General features: G+C 42.0%; 1 protein-coding gene across 2 annotated transcripts in view; it reads right to left on the reverse strand.

The window, feature by feature from the left end:
* The window catches only part of EPHA7 (EPH receptor A7), a 393,019-nt gene that overhangs the window by 364,786 nt on the left and 4,298 nt on the right, over positions 1-23,935 (reverse strand). For both annotated transcript variants that reach the window (XM_033937544.1, XM_033937543.1), the window contains exons 2-3: positions 22,008-22,072; positions 15,354-16,023 (exon numbers count right to left, since the gene is read on the reverse strand). In XM_033937544.1, coding sequence (XP_033793435.1) covers positions 15,354-16,023; positions 22,008-22,072 — 735 coding nt within the window. The remainder of the gene's footprint in view (positions 1-15,353; positions 16,024-22,007; positions 22,073-23,935) is intronic.

Genomic DNA, 23,935 nt, shown 5'->3' on the forward strand with positions numbered 1-23,935 from the left:
TTCTTTTTTTTTTTTTTTTTTTTTTTTTTTAATGCTTAAATCTTTTATTGATTTTTCAATTTAAATTTCAAGTATTACACTTGTACAGAAAGCAATAATAGAATAGATATCAATTATACAGTAAATATAACTCACAAATTAACAAATTTTACTATTTATGCTCAAGTCCTCAACTTAGGATCCAAGAGTCAAAGAAAATTGGCGAAAAATAGAAGAAATTAATAATAATACATAAGAAACTGAAAGCTATAGCACTGAAATGAGGTCATCAATAATCAAATTTAGGGTTCAAAGGTTGTTGCATTCAGACGAGACATTGCCACAAAGTTTGTCAATTGGGATTGTTCAAAAATCACATATTTGAGAGTACGGTAACACACAATACATTTACACGGATGTCTCAAATAAAAAGTTGCCCCCAAGGATAAAACCCCAGGTTTCAAAAGAAGACGGGAGACGCAAAGGCGCCGCCGTGAATTTCTTCTTCAGACAGACTTCTATGGCCTGTGTTCCACAAATGGCGAGAGACAGAGGAACTGAGGATGATGCAGGACAGACTTCTACGGTCTGTGTAACGCAAATGACGAAAGATTGAAAGATTAGCCAAATCCAGTTTTGGGGGGAACTGAGGCTGAAGCCTAACAGACTTTTATGATCTGTCCCGCAAATGGTACGAGACAGGTGAAGTTTCAACAACTCCAGTGTATTAGATCACTTTATTATCACTGCAAGTGGTGGGGGGGGGGGGAGAGGTACTGTGAAGGGAAGACGTCTTGACTGGTAAGTTGAATAATGTCAACAATACTTGTATTTTTGGTTATAATCATGTATCATCTCCATCACATTTGACTGCCTATATGGTTGGCATGGTGGTTACTTCATAACCGGCATGACTGATAAACAAAAGTACCCCCAATATTTGTGTGTGGCAAGGGATTGCACAGAGTGTCAGGCACAGTTCTAGCCATCTTGATGAGCAGACTGGATGGGCTATGTGAGTCTTTATCTGCCAACATTTACTGTGTTACTCTGTAAATTCTGGTTTCACCTCAGTAACAGTAACACAAAATCCCTCCACTGCCAGATACTGAACATACACTACTCAGAAACTATGGAGACCTGAAGAGTCATAGGATAGGAGGCAATGTTCAATTGAGGATTAAGAATTGGTTATTGGACAGAAAACAAAGGGTTCAAAGGGAAGGGTTAAATGGCCATTTTTCTCAATGGAGGAGGGTAAATAGTGATATGCCGCAGGTCTACTTTTCAGCAGTTTGGACTTCAGATAGACCTGAGTTCTATGGACGGAACTTAGGCACAGTTTGGATGTCCTTAATGCGATCTGCTAAATAGCTCTCTGGGTTTTTATTTTTGCTTTATTAAGCTCAAAATGCATTTAATAAGGCACCACATACACAGGGCACATTAAAACAGATATATTGCATGCAAAACCTTCTATTTTTGTGGACAAACAGAAATGCTATTTGCTAATTAGAGGAAAACATCAATTAACTAACTGAAGCACAGCACATGAAAAACACAGCTTTATGTTTCTTGCTAAAAAGCTACCCCCTTTTTTTCTGACTAAACTGTGCTCCAATCAGCTCATTCTTGAAAGCAAAGAAAGCACATGAAAAAAATATGTAGACTGCATACATAACTTCATTTGGAAAAGCTTAAAAACTGGGGGGGAAAAAGATAGTTCATTGCAAATGGAGGTGTGTACCTGTACAATGCTGATCTCATTGTAAGATAATCAAGGTGCACCCGCAAGGTAGAATGCCACCATTAAGATATGTGCTAGAATTTGAACCCATGATCTCTGGAAGATGAGCACAGGGCTTTTACATGGTGAGCCACAGCTGCTTCCTTTCAGGTGTGGGGATTCCTATCATGAGAGCTTAGAGATCCTGGCCATGTGTAGGTAAAAATACCTGACAAGATCATAGCTTAGCAGATCCTTAAGCTATCATATCAGATGTGACGAAGAAAGACATTACTGGAAGCTGCTGTGGCTCAGTGGATAAAAGCCCTGTCTCCATCTTCCTGCTTGGAGATAGAAAATACTGAGGAGCTCAGGGAGGGATTAGTCCTGGATCTCACAGCTCTTCAAGTGTGTTCTATCTCCACCTGCTGGTCAATGAACATAAATATCCCACTGGTCCAGAATAGTGGGAAGGATACCATGGAATGTGCTATTGCTTGTTTAGATACTATTGATATTTCTGGAACTGTACATCAATGGTTTGAGAGGGTTGTTTTGTTTGGGGGTTTTTTGCAATCTACACTATCAGGTGTGTTTTGGTGATGCTCTTTCTGAAACATGGAAGGATCACCGCTCTTTAATGTCTACTTATCTTCCCTAGGTATAAGATTATCTAGTTTAGGTATTAATCATTTTAGTTATGCAGATGATATAACTGTTATCCTTCCGGTGTTATCTGTACCTTTTGCTGAGATCAAGTCCATTAATTTAGTGATCTCTACAGTGGAACAATGATGACATAGTTTAAGTTGGGTTTTTTGCTGCTCCTACCAGGTTAATTGGAGATAATTTGAAATTGAATGGTATCATGTATCCTATAAATCATACAATTAAAATCCTATGGGTGTATTTAAACAGAACATTAACAACGTGCACTCAGACCAAGGCAGTAGTCCATAAGAGTTTCTTTGCGCTTTGGAAACTCTGATCAATTAGATCATATTTTGAAGAAGTTCCTTTTCATTTGTTGATGTAATCACTAATCTTGGGCATTCTGGACTATTGCAATATAGTCTATTTTGCTGAACAAACGCATTTGCACTGACTTTGCATTGCTCAAAACATGATTGTGTGTTTAATTTCTTTAACCTAAAAAAAATCTGACCAAGTCACAATCTATTTTAGAAGACCATACTGGCATTCTGTAGAGGCCAGGGTGGTCTTTAAATTTGGCTGTTTTTATATAAGGTGTTACATGGTTTAGCACCAGGATATCTTGTCAATCAATTTAGGGCTCTTTTTACCAAGGTGCGCTAGCATTTTTAGCGCACGCACAAGATTAGCGTATGCTATAGCATGCGCTAGCTGAAAAATTACCGCCTATCAATTCCTAACTTAAAGCGCTGTTTTTAGACTATGGGCCTCAGGGCCTTTGCTGTCTAATGCAAGTTTTTATTTTCATTTTAAAACCTTTTTTTTATTTGTTAAATATCTTTCTGAACGATGTTAAGTAATTTAATGTTGTTGCAAAATTTTTCTTCTGAATTGTAAGCCATATCAAGCTTTATGGTATTGCGGGTGATGTTATATTATGTTACACTGCAGACGCTTGCAGCGCCATCCTCAGGAAGAACCCAAGCATTCCTGAAGCAGTTCCTGGTAGAATCTGTGGGAAAGAAGTGAGGGAGAGGATGGATCTAAAGGTGACTCCATGTGTTGTTCCGAGAGCTAAATCTCAGATGGAGAAATGCTGAGTCGCAAAAAAGTCTGAAACTGCTCTTAGTACAGACCCCAGGGAACAATTCAGTCTTCATAACTTACATCAGGCTGCTTCTTGCAGGAAGCTAGTCATAGGCAGCGGAGCGCTGCTTTGTTTGAGGGTGGACCCAGGAGCTCCGCCCTGGTGCATGACCTCTCGGCAGCTCCCGAGTCCCCCATCCAACTCCTCCCGGCACTATTGTTTTAAATCTTCGGGCAGATGTCACGCAGCATCCCACAAGTAGGCCTGCCCCCAGAAGTAGAATGAAGAGTTCCAGGGGGCAGGCCTGCTGTTTGACGCTGCGCAGCGGATGCCCGAAGATTTATAATCATAACACCAGGAGGGAGGGCGGGCAAAAATTGGCAACCAAAAATTTGGGGGGAGGCTGTGGCCCTTGTGGCCTCCCCCATTCCAATGCCTATGAAGCTAATTACATGTATCATCTGAAAACCTACAACCCTAGGAGTGCACCAACCCTGAACAACAGAAACCATTTGCCACCCAACCATATGAAGTAACCAATGATGTAGCTAGGACTCAGTGGGCCCTGGTCAAGAGGACCAAGATGCTACCCCCCTCCAGTTCCAGCACACCCCCTTGGGTCCAGCACCTCCTCCCTTCCACTTATCCACCCGTGGGGTCCTCCACAGTTACAGCATCAGAGACAGTGCTAAAGACTATCTCGCTGGCCGCCAGGACCTTTCCTTTGCTGCAACCTTCCTGCTTCCATTGGTCTCCATACCTAAAAAAGGATATAATCCTGCTGGAAAGGGTGCAGAGGCGAGCCACGAAGCTAGTAAAAGGTATGGAAAATTTGAGCTACAAAGAACGCCTCGGAAGACTGGGACTGTTCACCCTTGAGAGGAGGGGATATGATTGAGACTTTTAAAATTCTGAAAGGATTTGACAAAATAGAGCAAGAAGCATCGTTGTTCACATTGTCAAAAGTGACACGGACAAGAGGTCATGGACCAAAGCTGAGGGGCAGCAGGCTTAGGACAAATGTCAGGAAGTTCTGTTTCACACAGCGAGTGGTGGACACTTGGAATGCTCTCCTGGAGGAGGTGGTGACGGAGTCTACCATTCTGGGTTTCAAGCGTAAGTTGGATGCACACCTCCTTGCAAATCACATTGAGGGATACGGGTGATCAGGGTCTCCATCTGGGAGCACCTGGCTTGGCATCCGCGTGTGCGGGTCGCCGGAATAGATGGACCTAGGGTCTGATCCGGTGAAGGCGTTTCTTATGTTCTTATGTTCATTCACCTCCGTCCATATATGCTATAAATAAACCTAGTTTTAGGTGTGGAGGTGCCATGGGGAATTCTCTTAGCTAAGGGATGAATCCTTCACAATATAAATTGCATGGCCTCAGTAAAAAATAATAATAAAAAAAAAACCACTACATGGGCCCTTTTCCTATTCTGTAACGGGATCAGCAAATATGAGATGGAGAGCAACTGCTGAATGAAACCCTGGATCACTTCCAGAGGAGCTCAGTTCTCCCGGTGATGGTTCTGGCACAGTGCCCAAAAAAATGGGGAAAAAGTGTGGATGTGGTGGTGGGAGGGGACAGGGTTTGGAAATACTTTGTTAAAGTACGAGCGTTCATTTAATTCCTTTGCCAGCATCAGTGTTGAGAGAAACTGAAGAACTTCTTCCATGTTCAATAAACCTGTTGTGTGGTTTTCAGCTCTCCCCCAATTCAAAGCCCTTTCCTTCTTTAGTGAAAGGCAAATAAATTTAACAAGAGTAACAGCAGTCAAACTGGTTCGTGCATTGTGTTGAAGAGAATGAAAATGGCTGCCGAATTAGCAGGAACCACCGCCAAAAAATCTCCGTCGGGCTTTGTAGCGGGGACAAACAGTAAGCACATAACTTTTTCAAAGCATTTTAGATGTAGCTAGAGAACAGAAGTAATCTTTTGAAAATAAAAAGATACCATGGCTTTGATACCTTCTGCTGTCTCAACAAAGTAATGATTTTGGGTGTATGAGCAGATTTTCACGGTACACCGTCAATAGCGCACGGGACATTGGCGCTCCGACAATTCCGCTCCGTCAAATGCGCACACCGACAAGCGCACGCATGAAGGAAGGGGAATTGTAAGTGTAGTGGGGAGGGGTGTCTGCGGCAAAGATCGCGTCGGCATTGGCCCTCAACGAGAGCGTGGGTGTGTGGGGGGGAGTTACCTCCCACACACCCCCTCAGAGCGCAAACGGAAAGGGCAAACAGGATGGGCAAACTGCTTGTGCGTGAGTTGTAAGTTTAGTGGTGGGGGGGTCACACACACACACACCTTGAACGAGACCACAAGTTTAGTGGGGGGGTTCCCCTACACACACCCCACCCGCAAAAGGGAAGGATTAGGGTGACACACATTTCCCCTACGCGCAATTGTTGGAGCGGAATTGTTGGGGCACCAATGTCTTGCGCACATTTGACAGGTCACCAATTTTCACACGTACAATTTCACTTAGGTTACGTCATGCCCTTTTTGTAGAATGATTAGAAGCTGAAGGAGCTTTCAACGCATGTAAATAAATGGGCAAATAATTTTTCAAGAAAAGTCATTTTTTAGTGAAACATTTGCATGTATATTTATATATATACTGTATTTGGGTTTTACAAATAATATCTTATGAGGGGGTGCTGAAATGTTCTCAGCCCAACCAAGCAGAGAATGGCAGGGATATGGTTCAATCAATGATCTGCCACAATGTTAAAACATAGCACACACACACCCTTTTGCAAAGCCACGTTAGGCTTTCTTATCGTCGGCCGCAGCGGTCGGCAATGAAAAAAAACAAAAAAAAACTAACGTGGCTTTGTAAAAAGGTGGGAGAATTTAATTTCAGCAAATCGGCACTTAACAAAACAACGCAGCGGCAAAATAACGCTCGGACTTTAGGAAGTTGATTGGTTGGCCTGAGAACTTTTCAGCAACCCCTGGTATTCTCTCAGGGAAGCAGTTCCTAGATCAAATGAATTAACATACTGCTTTAAGCTTTGTGGAATTTTTAGATTTCGGGGGGGGGGGGGGGGGGGGGGGGGGGAGTTTGTTTGTTAAAGTGGCAGCGTCACCTTTTTTTAAACATTTTCACTTAGTAGGGTAGTTATCATGCTAGATCTTATGAATATGCAAAAATATGAGGCCAATAAAAAGGTTCAGGTGATAAATTTGTTTGCATTAGACTAGCCAAACACAGTAATAACAGTCATTGCCTACAACTATTTTGTTAACCTTCATTTCTGTTTATTTAGTAGGGGCTGAGAAAGAGGTGAGGGGAGGAATTTAGCACCTCTCTTCACTTCTAAAAACAAACATTCACCATATTGTGTTACCACAGCTTAACACTATTACTCCCAGACTCTATATATGGCACCAAAATTTACACACACACACACACAACTTGTGCTATTCTGAGACATGTGCATAAATAAATTGCCTAATTAACATTAACAGGCAACAATATGGATTCACGTCTGCATCTTGCTAAGCGCTATTCTTTCACGATCCGCGTGCAAATATTTTTACCATGTGACTCAAAAGGGGGCGCGCGGCCAAGGGAGCTTCCTGGGTCGGTCATTGGGTTCACTAGGGATGCGCGCAATATTACAGGATTCAGGAGACCTGCACCTAACTGGCGCAACAGGATTTACGCCCAGTTTTCAACTGGTGTAAAATTCTCGCTCAAAAGTCTGGCACAGATCTTAGCGCGATGGGCTAGTCCAGTGTTCTTCAACCACCGGTCCATGGACCAGTGCCGGTCCACAGAAATTTCCTGCCGGTCCACAGGGCCGGCACGTGCATCAGGCCCAAAACAGTGTTCTTCAACCGTCGGTCCACGGTGCGATCGATGCGGCGTTATCTTCGAGCCGGCTCCCTCTTCCTCACTGATTCAGTATATAAAGCCACAGGCAGCGGCTCCTACGGACGTCCTGCGCCTGAACCGGGAGCCTTCTCGCTGACGTTGCAACGTCAGAGGGAAGGCTTCCAGATGAGGCACGGGACGTGCAAGGTGCAATTAGTACTATTATGGGGGCGGAGTCTGGGGTGGAGATTGGGTAGAGATGGGCGGGGTCTGGCCCATGACTTAGCCCAGTGTTCTTCAACCGCCGGTCCACATAATAATTATTTTATTTCTGCCAGTCCATAGGTGTAAAAAGGTTAAAAAACACTGGGCTAGTCTATAAACAGCACACTTCTTCAAAGCAAGACCTGGGAGCCGGCCCTCGTCATCATTCACTTTTTTTTTCTGCTACACTCTGCTTTTCTAATCAAACAGCAGAAAGAGGGAAATGGGTGGAAGGGAGAGCCACATGCTTAAAGGATAAGGCATCTCTCAATAGATGAAGAGAATGCATTTGGCAATGCCAACCTCTTTGAGGATTATACCCAATGAAAATTTTGAAGACGGGCAGGTGAGGTAGATATTATTGACACATACTAATTGGCAGTGTTGAGGACTCGCATGGGAAGATATTTGGTGGCTCACCTTCAGCTCATTTGGATCCAGAGGGGCCCCCACTTAAAAAAATTAGGGAAGACCACTGTTTTATAGAATAGTGCTCTGCATGGATTTTTAAACTTGAAACCTGAAACTTGATATACCGCAAGGCCGTAAAGTTCTATGCAGTTTACAATAGTTTAAATTAAAAAAAAACAACAACAACAATAAAAGAAGTTGAATAGAACTAAAAAAGTTAAAAGCCAATAATTAGAGACACTAAAATGATCAAAATAGTGCATAATAAAATTTTTACGAATTAGCTGCTTAAATATTTCAAAAACAGATGTTTTTAGATGTCTCCTAAATTCCCCATAAGTGTCAGTAAGTAAAAGCAATTGTTCTAAATCCTTACCCCATAACGCTGCTTAATATGAAAAAAGATTTTGATGATGTTTTTTAAGTTTGCATCCTCTAAAAGGCGGAAAAACAAAATTCAGATGTGAGTTTCTCTTATGTCTGTTGGTTGCAAAAGAGAAAAGCTCAATTATAAATTTGGGAGCTAAACCAAACAAAGCCTTAAAACAGAAGCAACCAAACTTAAACTTTACCTCCGCCTCCATTGGCAGCCAATGCAGTACTCCTTAATGTGTGTTTTTAATAAATAATGTGGCCTTGTGCATTAATGAGTGTCAGAGTGCAATAATATAGTTGTATGTTTTAGTAAATCTAGTTCTAACGTTACAACCTAGATTTCTTTTTTTTTTAAGCAGGGTAGGCTGAGCTAGGTGTGGGTTTTATTTCTTTGCATGCACATGCTTCAAATTCTCATTTCCATTTGAAAAAAAAAAGGCAAAGCCATGCAGGCAATGAGATACTTAAGAGGGCTGCAACTATGTCTGTCTGATTTTGGGGAATAGTTTACTGATAGAAACTGTAAGCTAAGATCCAGGGAAGTTTCAAGTTTTATTTATATTTGATTAATCGCTTAATTAAAATTTTTTTCTAAGCGAGTTACAATATATAAAAGTAACATATAGTTAAACATAGTATTAAAACAAAAACAACAAACAGAAAACAGAAAACCAAAACAAAACAAGACATAATTTACACAATAAATATAATTTAAAAATGTTTACACAATGAGTATAACTGGCGAACTGATAAAGTAATACAGTGGGAAAAAGAAAGACAAACATAAAGAGGAAGAAAGTTATGGAAGAAAGCAAGGGAAAGGAAGAAGGGCTAGAAAAGCAATTTATAAGCTAAAAGCATCCTTAAATAAAAAGCTTTTTAAGTACTTTTTAAAATAGCTTAGGTTATTTTCATCTCTTAATTGTAGAGGTAAAGAATTCCAGAGTTGTGGTGCTGATACTGAAAACATATCTTGTCGACGGGTTCCAATAATTTTCAAGGAGGGAATTAGTAGAAGTTTTTGGTTAGTTGACCGAAGAGAACGTGAGGCACTATATGGCATAAATACTTTACTAATGAATTGAGGTTCGTTAGTATCAAGAGTTTTGAATGTTAATAGTAAAATTTTATAAGTAATACGAAGATTAATGGGGAGCCAGTGAGATTTAATCAGAAGAGGAGTGACATGATCATATTTTTACGCCCAATTCAAACCCCTATATGACTCCTTGGGACCTTAGAGAAGTCATGATGGTTCATCTAGCCCAGTAACATGCTTCCAAACAGTGGCCAATCCAGGTCATGAGTCAATTGCGTCTCCTACAAACTTAAGAGTCAGTGCAGTAAAATGTGCTATGCTTTTCTGCAGCAGTTTACTCAAGACCTTAAAAGTCTAGTTCTGCTCTTTGAAACAGAAAGCAGAAAGATGGAACATGGAACATGGAAGCAAAGGGGCCAATTTGCGGTGAAATGAGGAACTTCACCTCTAATGAGCCAAAGATCACTGGTAGCCTGGACCCTTTGATTCTCAACCCTCAAATGCTCCTGAATCCCTCTGACCCCACAAAATATTCCTGCTGGCCCAGCAGCTCCAGGTCCATGACACCTCCATCCCCACCATAAATATTTTCCTGGTGACCCAGTGACCGCTTGTCCTCACTCCCCACCCCAGGGAATTTTCTGGTGGTCTGTGGCCCTTACCCTTCCCCAACCCCACCAAAAATACCCTTGGGGCCCACGATGACCCCCATACCCTGACCTCCCCCCCCCAAAGATCCCTAGTAGCCCAAGTATGCCCCCAACCTCCTGACTTCAAAAAAAAAAAACCAAGTGGTGCATTGGCCCCCTATTCCACACAACCTTCCCACCCCACCCCAAAGATTTTTCTGGTAGTCTGTGGAACCCACCAAAAATATCTCAGAAGCCTAAGTGGAAACCTCCCCCCCCCCCCCACACACACACACACAATAATCCCTAATCCCCCCAGAACCCCCAAAGTTCACTCTTAAAGTTGGGAGGCAGGAACAATACCTACTCACTCCAGTCTCCATGTCACCATCTTAGACAGGAAAATACTGTAACTGAATGTAACTCGCCCTGAGCAACAACTGGATTTAAAAAAAAGACATGAATTGAATCCAAAATCTCTTAACACACACCAGTAGCTATCTGTGGAAACATAAACAGCCTGAGGTAATGGATTAATTGGGTCCCAACAAAAGGCAGAAAGGACTCCTGCAGCATCTCTTCCTCCATCCTTTCCTCAGAATAGATAAGGCCAAGATACCAATTAAGAGTTTCTAAAGCAATTGCATACTAATCTGAGCAGAAGGTGATGTTGATGATTCCCAGACACTTTTGGCAGAACCAAGTTTGCTAGGGATTTGCAAAGGAAATAAAAAAGGCTTTCATTCATTTTTTTTTTTTTTTTAGATTTTTTCCCAAAATATTGGTGATCTCAATCTAGTTTCCAGTGGAAAACGGTTAACATAATAAGCGTTGCTATACTGGGAGAGACTGACGCTTCATCATGGCCAGTACCCTGTTTCCAGCAGCAGCAGCCAATCCAGGTCAAAGTACCAGGCAAGATCCCAAAAGAATAAAACAGAAAGAATTCTGCTTATTTAATAAAAAGTAGTGAATTTCCCCAAGTCCAGAGGAACGCAACTAAAACAGTTGATGGTCTAAATCAGGAGTGTCAAAGTCCCTCCTCGAGGGCCGCAATCCATTTGGGTTTTCAGGATCTCCCCAATGAATATGCACGAGATCTATTTGCATGCACTGCTTTCGTTGTATGCTAATAGATCTCATGCGTATTCATTGGGGAAATCCTGAAAACCCGACTGGATGGCGGCCCTCGAGGTGGGACTTTGACACCCCTGCTCTACATAATCAGGTGTAGAGGGACAGACTTAAAGATCTCAATATGTATACTTTGGAGGAAAGGTGGGAGAGGGAAGATATGATAGAGACATTTAAATACCTATGTGGCATAAATACACGAAGCGAGTCTCTTGCAATTGAAAGGAAACTCCAGAATGAGAGGGGCTTAGAATGAGGTTAAGAGGTGACAGGCTCAAGAGTAATATGAGGAAAAATATTGTTTTATAGACAGAGTGGTAGATGCATGGAATAGTCTCCCAGTGGAGGTGGTGTAGACAAGGACTGTGTCTGAATTCAAGAAAGCGTGGGACAGGCACGTGGGATCTCATAGGGAGAGGAGGAGATAGTGGATGCTGCAGAAGGGCAGACTTGGATGGACCATTTAACCTTTATCTGCTATCATGTTTCTATGGGCTCCTTTTACTAAGCGGTGTTAGGGCATTAACGCGTGGAATAGCACGCGCTACGATGCCGTGCATGCTAGACGCTAATGCCAGCATGGAGCTGGCGTTAGTTCTAACTGCGTAGCGCGGGGTTGGCGTGCACTAATCGGCTGTGTGTGCTAAAAACACTAGCGCACCTTAGCAAAAGGAGCCCTGTGTTTCTGTCTATGGATTTTTCTTTTAGGAAACTGTCTAAACCTTTTTAAACCTTGTTAACTGCTTTTACCACATTCTCTGAGATATTATAATTTTACTTTTGTACACCGCCTAGAAGTTACTATAGGCGGTATAACAAATTTTAATAAGCTTGAAACTTGAGGTAGAGGTGGTGGAGACAGAGGCTGTGTCTGATTTCAAGAAAGCCTGGGAAAGTCACTTGGGATCTCTTAGAGAGAGGAAGAGACAATGGTTACTCCGGATGGGCCATTTGGCCTTTGTCTGCCATTATGTTTCTAGGTTTCTATGAATTCCAGAGTTCAATCACACACCTGAGTGAAGAAATATTTTCTACAATTTGTTTTACATTTACTACTTAGTAGTTTCTTTGCATGCCTTCTAGTTCTTGTATTTTTAGAAAGAGTAAACAAGTGATTTACATTAGAGAATGACACGGGGACAAATTTTTCCTCGTCCCTGCAGGAACTCATTTTCCCATCCCCGCTAGCTCTTTTCCGGTTCCTACAAGCTCTGTCCTTATCTGCACAAGTCTCAAACGCTTTAAAATCATAAGTAGCAACATTCTAGAGCTCAGATTGTGATGTCATAATGCCTCATTCCACCAATGCCTAAGCTCCATCCTCATCCGCACAAGCCTCAAACGCTTTAAAATCATAAGTAGCAACATTCTAGAGCTCACATTATGATGTCATAATGCCTCATTTCATCGATGCCTAAGCTCCGTTCTCATCCGCATAAGCCTCAAACGCTTTAAAATCATAAGTAGCAACATTCTAGAGCTCAGATTATGATGTCATAATGCCTCATTCCACCAATGCCTAAAATTGAGTTCCTGTGGGGACGGGAAAATTGAGTTCCGACAGGGACAAATTTGTCCCCGTGTCGTTCTCTAATTCACATCTACCTATTCCACTCCACTCTGTAGTTTATAGATCTCTATGAAATCTCCCCTCAACCATCTCTTTTCCAAGCTAAAGGGCCGCAGCCTCTTTAGCTTTGCTTCATAGGGAAGTCATTCTATCCCTTTCATTATTTTCCTCATCCACTGTCAGAGCAAGTACTGATCAGCACCTTTCGTGGCAGCTCACAAGAGAGGTCAAGAAACAGTTGGGCAGAAAACCTCAATTATCTTCTCACAGTCTCTCCGGAAGAGGGAGAATTTGTAGCCTCACTGCTTTGTACCATGCTTGCTGTGTGAGGTTTAGAATGCATTAAATGGAGAACCTTTTCCCCCCACCCTTATCTGTCCTTGAAAAAACATGTGCTGAAGGTTCTGATGCATTAAACAGCTACCCTTAGCAAGCAAAACAGCTCTGGCATTTCATAAATAGCACGAATTTAAATGATATGCATGTTCTTCCAAGATTTGATAATACACCTTCCATACCGCCAAATACATTTCTTACTTCTGCTCCCAAATGTACTAAGGCAACTCTACTTCTCATATCACATGCCCCTATTTTAATTTTAATTTTAATGCAATGGGCTGCAAACCTGGGGAATTGGATACTGCTTCTTGTGACCCTGGACAAGTCACTTAACCCTATACTGCCCCAGGTACAAAATTTAGATTGTGAGCCCACTAGGGACAGAGAAATTACCTGCATATAATAACTGTAAACTGCTTTGGTCGTATCACAGAAAGGTAGTACACTTCTCCCTCGTTATTCGCGGGGGATACGGGCAGAGCCGGACCCGCGAATGGCGAAAAACCGTGATTATCCGGCTCTGACCCACCCCCACCTCCCTGTCGCCTTCCCGGCCTTACCTGGTGGTCTAGAGGGCTTTCGGGGCAGGAGCGATCTTCCTACGCTCCTGCCCCGTGCAGATCGACATGAGGAAATGGCTGCTGTGAGTTCCCGTAGTCTCTCGAGACTACGACGGGAACTCCCTACAGCCATTTCCTCATGGCGATCTGCATGGGGCAGCAAGCGTAGAAAGATCGCTCCTGCTCCGAAAGCCCGCTAGACCACCAGGTAAGGCCGGGAAGGCGGCAAGGAGGTAAAAAATATGTTTTTTTTAATTTTCCCTCTCCCCAGAAAAAAAATCGTGATTATGTGAAATCGCGAGTGCAGAAACCGCGAATGGGGAGGGGGAAGTGTACATCAAATCCATGACCCTTTTTGCTCTTGATACAAACAGACACATTGTGAGAGGAGATGCACTACTAACCATATAATCTTTTAAGTTTTATAAGCTTTGTATGACCATAGAACTTGACATGCCATGCAAATGTATGGCAATGAAGGAAAAGGGATGGAACCTAGCGCCGTCTACATTAATTAAAAACAGCGGGAAAACATTCTATCTTGAGTGGAGAAACCTATTGATGGGAGCAGTAGGCTGGGGACCAGGGATGCCAGGTTCTTTGACAAGTCACTCAACCAACCCTCCACTACCTCAGGTACAAAATTGGAGTGAAAAGCCCTCTGGGGATAGGAAAATACCTACAGTATCTGAATGTAACTTGCCTTGAGCTACAGCTGAACAAGGCGTAAGTTAAACGCAAATCTCCTTCCTTTTCACCCTGGGATCAGTAGCATGGAATGTTGGAACTTTGGGGGGTTTTGCCAGGTACTAGTGACCTGGACGGTTCATAGACAACCCCGCTAAAGACAAAGGCGCGCGCCGACAACTGAGCGCAAGACGGAGGCGCGCGCCGAAGAAAATTACAGTTTTTAGGGGCTCCGACGGGGGGTTTGTGTTGGGGAGCCTTCCCAGTTTACTTAATAGAGATTGCGCCGGCGTTGGGGGGGGTTTTAACCCTCCACATTTTACTGTAAACTTAACTTTTTCCCTAAAAACAGGGAAAAAGTGAAGTTTTCAGTAAAATGTGGAGGGTTACAACCCCCCACCCCCCACAAAGCCCCCACAACGCGGCGCGATCTCTATTAAGTAAAGTGGGGGGGGTTCCCCCCACACACACCCCGTCGGAGCCGTAAAAACTGTAATGTTCTGCGCTGCGCTCAATTGTCTGCGCGCGCCTTTGTCCCGCCGCGCTTTTGACCTGACACCGACCTGGACTGGCCATCGTGAAGACGGGCTACTGGGCTAGAAGGAACACTGGTCTGACCCAGTAAACCTATTCTTATGTTCTTATTCAATGGAGAATGTTCTTGAAATCTTTTCATACGAGATGCAGCATCTGCATTCTCTAATCACACCAGCAGAATACAAAGGAATAACAAATGAGTTAAAAAAAAAAAAATACCCTGATTTGAGTTAGTCAAGATACGAAATACAGCAGCACATAGTCGAAGTGTGTAATCAGATAACAATTTCATTTTTTTTAAATGTGAATTTTTATTACATTTTTCATTAAACCTAATCTCAAAGCACTCTTCAGTTCAGTGCTCCATAAATACTGATATATCATCTGTGAAAATTTGCTATTTATTTGAATGCCTTAAAAAAAAAAAAAAGATGTTTTAGTTGGGGATGGGGGAGGGGAGGGAAGCAGTCAAAATAATGCTAACTAGCATACATGAAGACAGAAAGAAAAAAATAGATAAATTGAACTCACGTTCACATGTGTCTCCTTTTTGCTGGTAGCCCGCTTTGCAGATACACTTCCCGATAGGTACTAGCCATTCTCCCTCCGCACTGCAGTGCATTCTGGGAGAATTATCTGCCTCTTCTTCTGCACTGTTCACACAAGTGCCCCGCACCTCTACCAAGGAGGAAAATTCAGAGCCAGTCACTGTATCTGGGAAAACAGCTAAGTTCTCAATAATGGACCAACACTTCTTGTAGTAAACTTTGACAGACACCAAAGCGATGCAGGCCCCTACATCCTGGAAGGCCAGATAGAATCCTTTCTTGGACAAGGGCCCAATCTCCCGAACTTCAGTGTTGAGTTTCATTTTTCGCTCACCCAGGTCACCCTGTGTAAAGCTTTCATCTGCTGCAATGGTGTCGATTTTGACATACTGGCTTTCTTTTATGGTCCTGACACCGTCATAGTCTGTTTCATAATAATGCAGGTTAAAGGTTTCCTTGCATGTTCCCAGTACCCCAGGAAGACTATTACAATCCCTCAAAGTGAACTTCAACTCCACAAAAATTCTCTGTGCATTTCCCTTTGCAATCCAGTTAGTCCGAAGCCAATTGTTCTGGTTCGGTTCCATCACCTGGCAGACCTGGTATGTTCGTATGGGTGTGTAATTTTCATCCAGTCCACTGATTTCTTCCCACTTTTAAAAAAAAAAAGAATCAATTAGAAAATATCCTATATAAATTCACTACTTTTTTGTATGTGAAGCTACTCATATTGAAAATTAAAAAAAAAAAATCAAAGGTCTTACTTTTTTTTTTTCAGTGTTTATAAATGTGTTCAGAATTGTCATAATGATCTTAAAAGTCTGTAATCAAAACTATGGATTACTTTTTCTTCACTGCCACAAATAAATAAAATACAGGTCCCCCCTCTGTATTTGCGGGTTCAGCACTCGAGACTTCGATTATTTGCGGGGTTTTATGTTGCTGGCTCCGCCCCCAAATGACATCATCCTGGAGCGCTGTGAAAAAAGTTTGGCGCTTTCTTTTCCAGCATGGACGGTGCAGAGAAAAAAATTTCAGCGCGTGTGCAGAGAAAATTTCAGCATTTCAGCGTGTGTGCACAGAAAAGTTCAGTACTTCAGCATGTGTGCAGAGAAAAGTCCTGCACTTCAGCGTACAGTACTTGAATTATACAGTACGATGAAATACATAACTCGGTATTTTTATTTTTATTTTTTTAAACAATCGCGAATACATTTTTATTCGCGATTTCACAGCATTCGCGAGGGGTTTAAACCATAATACCACAAGTAAAATAGAAAAAAAGTTATTTGCAATTTTTTGGTATTCGTGGTCCGGCTTTGCCTCTATCTCTCACAAATACGGAGGGAGAAGTGTACAACATTTTTGGGAGGGCTGGGAGGTAGGCTAATTTATATATTACCTTTTTTTATTGTCCAGCGTCCCTGTCAGTCATACACAGTCACAGTATCGGTAATGGAGTACATGCCACAATAGCTTTATAAAATCAATACCATACTTAACCCTACCTGCAAATACCCTTGGCACATTAATCAGAACAGTAATAACACACATTTGCTACCAAATGCACATTACTACACCACTGCTGTATCTTCATTTTGTTACGTTGTAATTATTTTAACTATATTAAGCATGAATATTGACTGTTGCCTCTGTGCACGGGTTAATTACTTTGTCGCAAGCGGTATTTCAAATAAATAAAATGGAATGGAACAACATTAATTTGCAGAAGCTATAAAATAATTCACTCCCAGCCCAATTTCACAGCAGAAATTGCTACTTTAATACAAGTAAATGAAAATGTGTTAGATTAGATTATTTTTGGGTGTCCATCCTTAAATGATTAATGTATTTGCGTCTGTATTTTTAAGGGGGCTTCATCTGAACAGTAAATGTGGTTTAGACCAAACTTAAAAAAAAAAAAAATCATATTCCTTCATATGGAGAAATGAAAAATAATCTAATCTAGCACATTTTCACTTAACTTGCATTTTACTTGTATATACAGTATATATAATTAATCCTTTATTTGGCATTGTAGCTCAGAAGCAACATGCGTTTTCTATGGCTCTTATGGAAGATCTGCATCTCCAAATGCCTGTTTACTTGGCACCGTTACTCTCGTTCAACATCAAGGGGTCCCTTTAACTAAGGCGCGCTAATCGATTTAGCGGATGCTGAAAGATTATATTCTATGGGCGCCTTAGCATCCAGCACGCGGTAATTTTTATCGCACATTAAATCGTTTAGCGCGCCTTAGTAAAAGGACCCCAAGGGCCCTCTTTTATTGAGGTGCATGGAACTCCTCTCATGAGGAAAGGCTACAAAGGTTAGGGCTCTTCAGCTTGGAAAAGAGACGGCTGAGGGAAGATAGGATTGAAGTCTACAAAACCCCGAGCGGTATAGAACGGGCAAAAGTGGATCGATTTTTTTTTTTACTGCATCAAGATTAAACAAAGACTAGGGGACACTCGATGAAGTTACAGAGTAATACTTTAAAAACCAATAGGAGGAAATATTTTTTCACTCAGAGAATAGTCAAACTCTGGAACGCATTTACCAGAGGTTGTGGTAAGAGCAGTTAATATAGTTGGTTTTAAAAAATTGTTTGGGACAAATTCCTGGAGGAAAAGTTCATAGTCTGCTGTTGAGACAGACATGGGACGGTAGCATGGAATGCTGCTACTATTTGGATTTTTGCCAGGCATTTCTGACTTGGATTGGCCTCCACAAAGACGGGCTACTGAGCTAGATGGACCATGGGTCTGACCCAGTAAGGCTATTCTTATGTAACATTCTGTTACAGCACTCACACATGTAAGTGCCCTTATAGATCACCAGTCGGCACCATGATTTTGGACGCTGATTTCATGGCACTCTGTTGAAAATTCTTTACTGAATTGCCCCCATAGCTTTTAACATGGTAAATTTTCAGAGTACCTGATCGGGCTATGAAAAATGGTCACCAAAAAAACAAACAAACCCAACAACCCCACATTCAAACTCTTCGACAAAGATGTCAGCCACAAGGTTTCTTTTATGCAATACAGTTCAGAGCAGCTTAATCTACTGCAGGCAAAATTAGAACTTCCACAGGATTATTTAATTATATTTTTTTCTGTCTATTTAAAACAAAAAGCTTCACAGATAGCATAGGCAGTTTAATGCCTGTATTCACTCCTTATTCTATGAGGCACTTTAAACAAAGCCAAAAGTTGTTTTTTTGTTTTTCCTAATGACACTCTGATTCTGACACTTGAATGATTTTTAATGCCATCTCATTGTCAATAGGATATGCAGTGCTCACGTTGGTCAACGAGCTATTACATACCTTCAAATATGTCTAAAATATGTTCTATATCCTGTATAATTCTTCTTATGTTACACTTTATAGAAGGAAAATACCTACCCCCCCCCCCCCATATATTTTTTTTTTTTTACTAAACCACAGTAGAGGTGTCTACCACGGCCTGGAGAACTAAATACTCCGACACTGTTCAGATTCTCCAAGAATTCCTATGAACAGCAGAGCAATGTCGGAGCATTTAGCGCCCCGGGCAGCAGTATAAACCTCTACCATGGCTTAGTAAAAGAGGGCCTAAGTTAAAACTGAACACAGGCCACCTGGATTTTTGCAGCATGCAGGTTAGTGTTGACATGGAAACAACCAGAAGGAACACCTCCACCACCATCACCACAACAAAGATGATTGTAAAATTTGATTCTATCTATCTCATGTCCAAGCTTATGGCTTAGCGATGAGCTAGCTTGCTGACATTTCTTAAAATGTGGGAAGCTTATGGGACACAGAAGGAGTTAGACTAGGAGGGAGTAGCTCTTAACTCAGATAAGCACGGAAGGAGTTAGAGTAGGAGGGAGTAGCTCTTAACACAGATAAGCACGGAAGGAGTTAGAATAGGAGGGAGTAGCTCTTAAAACAGATAAGCACGGAAGGAGTTAGAGTAGGAGGGAGTAGCTCTTAACACAGATAAGCACGGAAGGAATTAGAGTAGGAGGGAGTAGTTCTTAACACACGGAAGGAGTTAGAGTAGGAGGGAGTAGCTCTTAACACATAGAAGCACGGAAGGAGTTAGAGTAGGGAGGGAGTAGCTCTTAACACATAGAAGCACGTAAGGAGTTAGAGTAGGGAGGGAGTAGCTCTTAACACATAGAAGCACGGAAGGAATTAGAGTAGGAGGGAGTAGTTCTTAACACACGGAAGGAGTTAGAGTAGGGAGGGAGTAGCTCTTAACACATAGAAGCACGGAAGGAATTAGAGTAGGAGGGAGTAGTTCTTAACACACGGAAGGAGTTAGAGTAGGGAGGGAGTAGCTCTTAACACACGGAAGGAGTTAGAGTAGGAGGGAGTAGTTCTTAACACACGGAAGGAGTTAGAGTATGAGGGAGTAGCTCTTAACACATAGAAGCACGGAAGGAGTTAGAGTAGGGAGGGAGTAGCTCTTAACACATAGAAGCACGGAAGGAATTAGAGTAGGAGGGAGTAGTTCTTAACACACGGAAGGAGTTAGAGTAGGGAGGGAGTAGCTCTTAACACATAGAAGCACGTAAGGAATTAGAGTAGGAGGGAGTAGTTCTTAACACACGGAAGGAGTTAGAGTAGGAGGGAGTAATTCTTAACACACGGAAGGAGTTAGAGTATGAGAGAGTATCTCTTAACACACAGAAGCATGGAAGGAGTTAGAGTAGGAGGGAGTAGCTCTTAACACAGATAAGCATGGAAGGAGTTAAAGTAGGAGGGAGTAGCTCTTAACACAGATAAGCACGGAAGGAGTTAGAGTAGGAGGAAGTAGCTCTTAATGCACAGAAGCACGGATATTCAACACTAAAGCCAGTGGTGTAGCGAGGGTGAGAGGTGCCCAGGGTGACGGCACCCATCTCCTTCCCTCTTTTGCACCACCCCACTCCTTCCCCACCCCCACGTGTGCACCCCTTCTCTACCCCGTACCTCTTTTTTCCCTGGCACGAACAACATGACCAACTCACTGCCCGCATCGGCTCTCCCTCTGACATCACTTCCTGGGCGCAGGACCCAGAAGTGACGATAAAGGGAGAACCGCCGCTGGCGCAAGTAGCAGGCTGAAGTTGCTGCTCATGCCGGTGAAGAAATACAGGTACGGCAGGGGTAAGTGAAGGCGTGCGCACGGCAGGGGCAGGAGTGTGAAGGAGCAGTGGGAGCATAAACAGCACCCACCAAGACAGTGCTCAGGGTGGACCCTACCCTCTCCCCCTTTCCTATGCCACTGACTAACCCCCTCTTTTATTAAGGTGCACTAACCAATCTGCGCCCGCTAAACGCTAATGTGTCCATAGACTATCATGCATGAGCCAGCGTTTAGTATGCGCTAAATCGATTAGCGCGCACTAACTGGTTAGCGCACCTTGGTAAAAGAGGGCCTAACTTGTAAGAGTATCTATAGAGTTAGCAATATAAAAGTGGTGGTGGGGTGGGGGGTGTTTGAGAGAGGGAAGGTATGGGTTGGTATTTAGCCAATACTGTTATTTGAATTTATCTGTCTAAATTGCCGTGATGATATTATGGTGTACGTTCAAGCAATGGTGATGTTGGAGTCTTGCTTTGGGTTTTTTTTTAGGTTTGAAATTAATAAATGTTTTGTTTTGTTTTTAAAGTGTGTGCATGCTGTTGAATATTAAAATTCCAATGCATGCAACACAAGCAAGTATTTTAGGACAATTCTTGGAAATTATTAGATAGCACACTAGTCTGAATGGATTCATGTCAGCTGCTTGGCATGAGTACTAAAAGAATGCAAGCGAGTGGCATTAGCCTCTTTCATAAAGCATAGAAAGCCTATAATACCCAGTGGGTATTTGCTTGCAATGCAATCTGTTTTGGCGCAGTGGTTCTCAAATTTGTATTGCATGACCACTGTCCAGTTTAGTTTTTAGGAAATCCCCAATGAATATGCATGACACAGATTTGCACGCCTGCTACCTCCATTACATACAAATCTCTCTCATGTATATTCATTGGGGATATCTTCAAAATCTGGCTGGTTAGTGATCCCCCAGGAAGTTTGAAAACCTATCAAGGTTATCTAAGCGGTTTACAATCAAGCATTTTCCCTACCTGTCCTGGTGGGCTCATAATCTATCTAACATACCTGGTGCAATAGAGGATTAATTGACTTGCCCAGGGTCACAAGGAGCAGCACGGGGTTTGAACCCAGAACCCCAAGCTCTAACCACTAGACCACTCCCCTATATCTAGCAAACTAACCTGAGATATACATATTGAAACAATAAATGCTCGAGCCTCTGGTCCTGTTTCTTTTTTTTTTTTTTGCCATGGTTACCTTCCCTGGTATAGGAACAGTTGGGGGAGGAAGGGATTTGCAAAGTAGTTTGTTTTAAGTGAGTGGCTCTCAACCCGGTTATCAGAACACACCCTGCCAAGCAGTTTTCAAGATCCATGGAATATATATGCATGAGACAGATCTGCAAACTATGGGGCAATACAGATATTGTGGATATCCTGAAAACCCAGCTGAGTCTTCCATGGACAAGGTTGAGAACTCCTGCTTTAAGCATAAAGAACAAGATAAGTAGGCAGGACAGTGTGTGCTATTCCTTTTATTATTTGAAGGGCACAACTTACCCCATTGGAGGGATATGGGATCCATTCCAGCTCTGTTTGTTGTGCTTTAGAATCCAGCAAAATTACTACAATAGGAACAAAAAAAAACAAATAAAAAGTTACTTCCACGTTCTCTTGTTCAGAAGGTAAACTATTATATGTAGAATATAATCTGAAACAAATAAGACAGTTGCATAAAACAATTTTGCACCAACTGGAAGACTAATATGAAACAATGCACCTACCGGTACGTATATTAATCAATTTTGCTTGAACACAATTTTTTAATTACATGTGGTGTTCTTCACTTCAAGAACTTAAAAGCAAGGATCAGCAGTTTACATAGCCAAAGAGTGGAACAAAGACTCCAAAATCAAGAGCTAACGGAGACGGTCCACTAAAGGTTTTGTTTTTGTAAGGCTCAAAATGAGAGGCCTTAAGACTCCCCCTCTCCATACCCACACCCATACACACGGGGTCTCCTTTTACTATGCTGCGTTAGGGCGTGAACGCATGGAACAGCGCGCGCTACATCGCAACCCGCGGGCTAGACGCTGACGCCAGCACTGAGCTGGAGTTAGTTCTAGCCGCGTAGCGCACGGTAATTCCCTGCTTGCGCTAAAACCGCTAGCGCACCTTATTAAAAGGAGTCCACACCAAAAAAGAAACAAGAATAACAGGCTAGAAAAATGATCATCCTTTTTTAAGTAATACGGAAGGATCAAGAAAAAACTTCCACTCAACAATTTCTCTACAAAATATAAAACGAACGGCTTGCATGCATTCAATGAAGATGGTACAGAATCATTACAAAGATACAGTACTGAATAACTTTTTTTCTATTTTCTATTAGGCTTTACAGATGCAACATATTGCACTTTCTACATCAGAGCTGATCCATTTCATACCGCGTGTGTTTTCTAAGGGTTCTTAAATATTCTACTCCTGCCGCTATTAACCCTTTCAGGACCATAAGGATCATAGGCAAATTTTTGTGGTTTTGACGACATTTTTATGGTAAAAAGGGCTTGCAGATGCCAAAAAATTGATTTTTTTTTGTGAAATATCATTATTTTTATTTAAAAAATCACACTTCTGGCTTATGTACAGTGTGGCAAGTGAATCTTCTCGTCAATCTGGCAACGACGCTAATGAATGAATGCCGGAACCAGTTGTTTACATAAAGGCAGTATCATATGGAATCCGTACATATCAAATTTAGAACTGTAGACTATCCCAATCAAAATTTATAGGATTTTAAAGTTATGGGACAAATATGTCCCTTGGTCCTGAAAGGGCTACAGGCTCATTTTACTAAGCTGCGATAGCGGTTGTAGCACGCGCCCTAGACCTTAAGGCCAGTACTGAGCTGGCATTAGTTCTAGCCGCGTGGCGTGGGTTTAGCGCGCGCTAAAATCCTGCGTGCGTTATAAACGCTATCGCAGCTTAGTAAAAGGAGCCCTGAATATTTTTTTTTTTTTTTTCGCATTATGACAGTATGATGGATAGTTAAACTGCACTAGAAAGACATCTGTTTATCTTTTAGGGTCTCTGAAACTTTGGATAAGGTCAAATCTTTTAGGTGGTTATACAACTAATATATGTAAAATGATTTTTTTTTTTTTTTTTTACTATTAACAAACAAGTAGTTACGTGAATAAATTTGGAAGATATTGAAGTCCAGAGCACCTTAATAGTTGTCTTTTTGAAAAATGATTGTTCTCATTGGGATTAAGGTCCTCTTTTACTAAGGCGCGCTAAGCGTTTTAGCGCGCATTTAGCATGATCTAAATCAACGTATGTGCTAACCGCTAATGCGTCCATAGAATAACAGCCACGCGTTAACATTTAACGTGTGATTAGCGCACATTTTAACAGGGGTCATTTCTCTAACTTTCCATGCTTGTACCTGATGTACTCCTATCGACTGTCTTATCATGTATTTTATT

Source organism: Geotrypetes seraphini, chromosome 3 (genome assembly GCF_902459505.1).
Source record: "Geotrypetes seraphini chromosome 3, aGeoSer1.1, whole genome shotgun sequence".
Taxonomy (NCBI): Eukaryota; Metazoa; Chordata; class Amphibia; order Gymnophiona; family Dermophiidae; genus Geotrypetes; species Geotrypetes seraphini.